Here is a 4,443-nt window from a genome sequence, read left to right on the forward strand (position 1 = left end):
TTCAACAAACATGATTTCATTTCTAGTTTGTTATATTGTATTATAAGTTACTTTGTCTGTAGTTCTCATTTAAATCTAATTTGTTTTGAGAGTTATCTCCAAGATAGTCAATTGTACATCATTGATCATATATTAATTTAGTGTCTTGGACCAATCACAACTCTATAAAATGTCATAAGCATCTAATGTAAATTGATTACTTGAATTTGTAGAAATAGTTGAATGTGTGAGTTTAATGTGAACTACATATGCATGTGATTAATCCCTCTAAATAGATTCACCTCTATTTTATCACTAAGCTTAAACAACACACTCTAAGCTCTAATTTGTTTAGGTGGCCAATCTGAAATCACAATAATAAGTGGATGCAATTAAAGAGGCTAGTATATAAACCATCTGTGTAAATCAAAACTTAAAATATATTAAGCCAAAATTTGTTTAATCTAATTGAACAACGTTAAATTTAGACTTTATTGATATAAAGTCTAGTCTTTGGTAAACTAAACGTGACATGATATTTCTAGATGCGCCCAAGTCAACAAGAAAGTTATAAAATTCTCCCTAGAAATTCTATTTATTAGTGAGAATGGGGGAGTACCCAAGAAAAAGTATACCGAAGAAAATACCTCCAAATAAGAGAACATAAGAATAAACGTCACACAACGCATGCAGACAATAAATGGCACATTTTCTCTTCTTTATTTCTGTCAAAGGATCTGCTGTTTCTTCGTCAACATCGTTTTCTTTTTATAGTTTTTAGGCTTGGATTTTGGAGGGGCAAACTGCAGGAAGAGTTGAAGACATCAACAACAAACATGCCGACGTTGGGAACTCTGGAGGTGCTCCTTGTCAAAGCCCAAGGCCTTCATAATACTGATTTTTTCTGTAAATTCATTCATCTCACCTCTTCATCACAATTTTTAGTTTCTTAGTGATAAATTTTATATTATTTATTTTTCTCAGTTGCAGTTTGATCCATTCCTTATAGACAGACCTTGTACTTCTAATACAAATTATGGGATTTTCCTGAGCCAAGCAACTGAGATGGTTTTAGTGAAGTTTTTTGGGAAAATCTTAATGATCTCAATCTTTATTTGTTTTGATCTGCAGCCAAGATGGACCCTTACGCCCTCCTAAAATGCCAAACCCAGGAGCACAAGAGCAAAGTTGCATCCAGTTAGTATTCTTTCTCTCTCTTTCTTTTTCTTTTAATTTTAAGTCTTGGGTATCCCATGCCTACAGTCTCTTTGGAGTGAGTTGAGGTGAGACTAATTTTTCAAGGTGAAAAATATGACGGATAAACATCCGCCATTGAATGAGTTGAGATGGTGAATTGACTTTCAAGACATTGTAGACCTAGACTGGATGCCTTTGTCCAACTACACCACCCCTCCTTGCTCATTCTATCTCTGTTTTTAAGTCTTAAGAGCAATTCATCTTGATTCATTGATGGGTTGACATGGTAAATAAGTTGCAGATCAAGGCAGCAATCCAGAATGGAATGAGAAGTTTGTTTTTAAGCTATCAGAAGGGGCTTCTGATCTGATTATCAGAATAATGGACAAGGATAAGTTTAGCGCTGATGATTTCGTTGGAGAAGCAAAGTGAGTGAGAGATCTGTTCCAATTTGCACAGTTTCTTGTAATATGAAATTTTTTGAAAGACAGCATAGTAAATCCTTTTGTTTGCACAGAATTTCATTGAAGGCAGTATTGATGGAAGGAAACATACCTCCTACACCTTACAGTGTGGTTCTCCTTGACAAGACATACTGTGGGCAGATCAAAGTGGGTCTCACCTTCACTCCCAAGGCAAGTCACAATATTCTTTAAAAATGGTTTCTAGGAAACAACTCTGATAATGGTTTTCTTGACCATGATATTATAGTTAGGCCTGAAATAAAAGGCTTTAACAGTTATAATAGGAGACCCAGATCTTCAAAGCATAGTTTTGTTGGGCATTCTTCACTTTTGAAAATGATCAGTGGAGGATATGGTTGGTATATGCGTTGCAGGAAGAGTGTTATGAGGAAAGGGAGATGGAGGGAGGCTGGAGAGAAGGAGCTCTATAACTGATTAGAGTTGTTCAATAATCCAGATTCCAAACTTATACATTGGTGAAGATTAGTCTTCTTATTTTATGCTTCTGTTGTGGATTTCCTCAAAGCTTTGAGAGGTTGAATTGGAAGTGAAGGGTCATTAAGTAATATATGTTGTGCTTTGAAATTTGGACATTTGACTCATATTTGTCATCAAAATTCAGTCTAAGTTATAGAAAAGAAAATATAAAAATATAATGTGTAATGTAAATGAAACATTATAATGCATAGTAAAGTGGCCTTCTGCTTTTCAAATCATACATATTTATATGAAAATTTATTAATGCTTAAAAACAATGTTATAATGTTTCTAAGGTAAATTTATATTGATAATTAAGCACATTTCTATAAAGTAGATATCACTTTTTTATATTATGTTATTTAAATTAATTAATGTAAGTGATAAAATTAATTTAGATATTAAAGTTTTGGATAAAAAATATTGAAAATTGAAACATCAAATGTTTAATTATGTAAAGTAAATGGAATGTGTAAAAGTATTTAGTTTTTTATTAAGGAAAAAGTAGGTTTTGAAGGGGACAGGGTGGGGGTGAAGGCAAAACTCCTGACAATAGGTTTTAAAGGGACCAAAAACCCTTAGTTTTTGTAGGGAAATAAAGTCCACAAACAAAACACTACAATAGGATGAGACAAAGACAATCAGAAGCCAATCCACAACCAACTAAAACAAACGAAAGCATTAAACCCCTTAGCTGACAAGTCTTAGAGCAAGTTCTCATCAAATTCGGGTTCTCTAATAAATGGACTAAGTGGATCATCTCGTGTGTTTCAGCAGTTAAGTTCTCTATTCTAGTAAATGGTCAAACATGTGGTTTCTTCTCTCCTTCCCAAGGTATTCAGCAAGGTTACCCACTTTCACCATATATTTTCATCATCTTGGTTGAAGCTCTCAATAGATCTATCTCAACTAAACATAGTCTCCATTTGTGGAAGGGTATCAACATCCCTAACTCAGATGTGGAAATCACACACAATCTTTTTGTCGATCACACAATCCTTTTTGGGTAGCAACACTACAAGAGGCGCAAACAATCAAACAAGTTCTAGACAAATATTGTGTTGTCAATATTCTTCCATAATTGTTCCCCACGCATCCCTCAGAGACTTTTTTATTTCCTTGGGTTCAAGAAGGAATCACTCCCAAGTGAATATCTTGGCATCCCACTCTTTTTGGGGAAAAACAAAAAATCCTTTTGGGACAGCATTTCATTTGAAACAAAACCTCCTCATGGAAAAACAATTGGCTTTCACTAGCTGGAAGACTCCTCATGATCAAAATTGTCCTAGCTACCATTTTGAATCATATCATGTTAGTTCTCCCCATTCCCAATGGTGTTAGGCCCAATATGGAAAGCTAATGTACTGAGAGGGGAGGGGTGAATCAGTACTTCAAATCCTTTTAACAACAATATCTTTACTGTTATGCATAAACCAAAAATTGTTGTAACATAACATAAAGCTAAAACAAATAAGTAACAATCATACATGATTCACTCCATAGCACATATATTTTGGTTATGCAGAAACTCTTGGTTAGAGAGAAAAACTGCGGTGGGGATGGCACCCACAACTTCACTAGTGCAATAATAAAGAGTGCTCGGTTAGAGCTACATATTTAGCTATTTCTGATAGCTTACCCTGTTAGGAGTAACAAGATCTGTTAGATCTACCTTGCTAAAGGATTTTACAACACTTTATATAAATGTTGCACCTAGTTAGAGGCTTTACAATTTACAGACTTGATTAGAGTCTTTTACCCTGTTAAAGGTTTCTCTTACAACTTCAAAATTTTCAATAATATCTTTACAAATATCTGCAACTTTACATCTGATATACTGTATCAGATTCTATGTGCTCAAAATAAGATTACCTTGCCTATAGCATACCTCGATAACTTATAAAGTAACTCGGTAAACCCTTCTATTTACTCTATTGTTTGACTGTTCTCTAAAAACCTTCTCGGTGACCTCTGTGTCTCTGTAACAGTCATAATACTTAGTGATTTCTCATGCATCACATAAGTCTTGCTTCATACACATGTGCACACACATTTCTCATGCATCCTCTCTTTTTTGCTAACCCTGAATTCATGTTGTTTAAATAGATCTCTTATGTTGGTGATCTAATTCATTGCTTCGATCTTACAAACATGATTTCTCGAATGAATAACCATGCAAAATATTTCATTGGTTAGATGACCTCAAAATCATACAAAATCTATATGTGCAATTTCTAATGTAATAACGGTTCTATGTGCCTCGATCTTGTAACACGTTTTCTTAAGTGTGTCCAGGTTCAATGAATCTGGTAACACGTTTCACTCA

The 4,443-nt window shown here is 34.2% G+C and overlaps 1 protein-coding gene across 2 annotated transcripts; it reads left to right on the forward strand.

The window, feature by feature from the left end:
- The first annotated feature begins 724 nt into the window (after window positions 1-724).
- On the forward strand, window positions 725-2,238 carry LOC131035182 (elicitor-responsive protein 3). Of its 2 annotated transcripts, none has more exons than XM_057966829.1 (5): window positions 725-885; window positions 1,111-1,176; window positions 1,472-1,604; window positions 1,694-1,815; window positions 2,019-2,238. In XM_057966829.1, exons 1-5 carry the CDS (start codon window positions 816-818, stop codon window positions 2,069-2,071), a joined length of 444 nt encoding a protein of 147 aa, XP_057822812.1. In that variant the 5' UTR covers window positions 725-815; the 3' UTR covers window positions 2,072-2,238. The 2 variants fall into 2 exon arrangements, with proteins under 2 accessions (XP_057822812.1, XP_057822813.1); XM_057966830.1 differs by having other exon boundaries at window positions 1,478-1,604.
- The last annotated feature ends 2,205 nt before the right edge of the window (window positions 2,239-4,443 follow it).

The sequence above is a fragment of the Cryptomeria japonica genome, chromosome 2, assembly GCF_030272615.1.
Source record: "Cryptomeria japonica chromosome 2, Sugi_1.0, whole genome shotgun sequence".
NCBI lineage: Eukaryota > Viridiplantae > Streptophyta > Pinopsida > Cupressales > Cupressaceae > Cryptomeria > Cryptomeria japonica.

Excerpts from the sequence above, each read along its gene's own strand:
- LOC131035182 (XM_057966829.1), top strand. The coding sequence starts at position 816 with ATGCCGACGTTGGGAACTCTGGAGGTGCTCCTTGTCAAAGCCCAAGGC. Across the intron at positions 1,177-1,471 it reads CAAGAGCAAAGTTGCATCCA|TTGCAGATCAAGGCAGCAAT; the intron begins GTTAGTATTCTT and ends ATGGTAAATAAG. Across the intron at positions 1,605-1,693 it reads GATTTCGTTGGAGAAGCAAA|AATTTCATTGAAGGCAGTAT; the intron begins GTGAGTGAGAGA and ends TTGTTTGCACAG.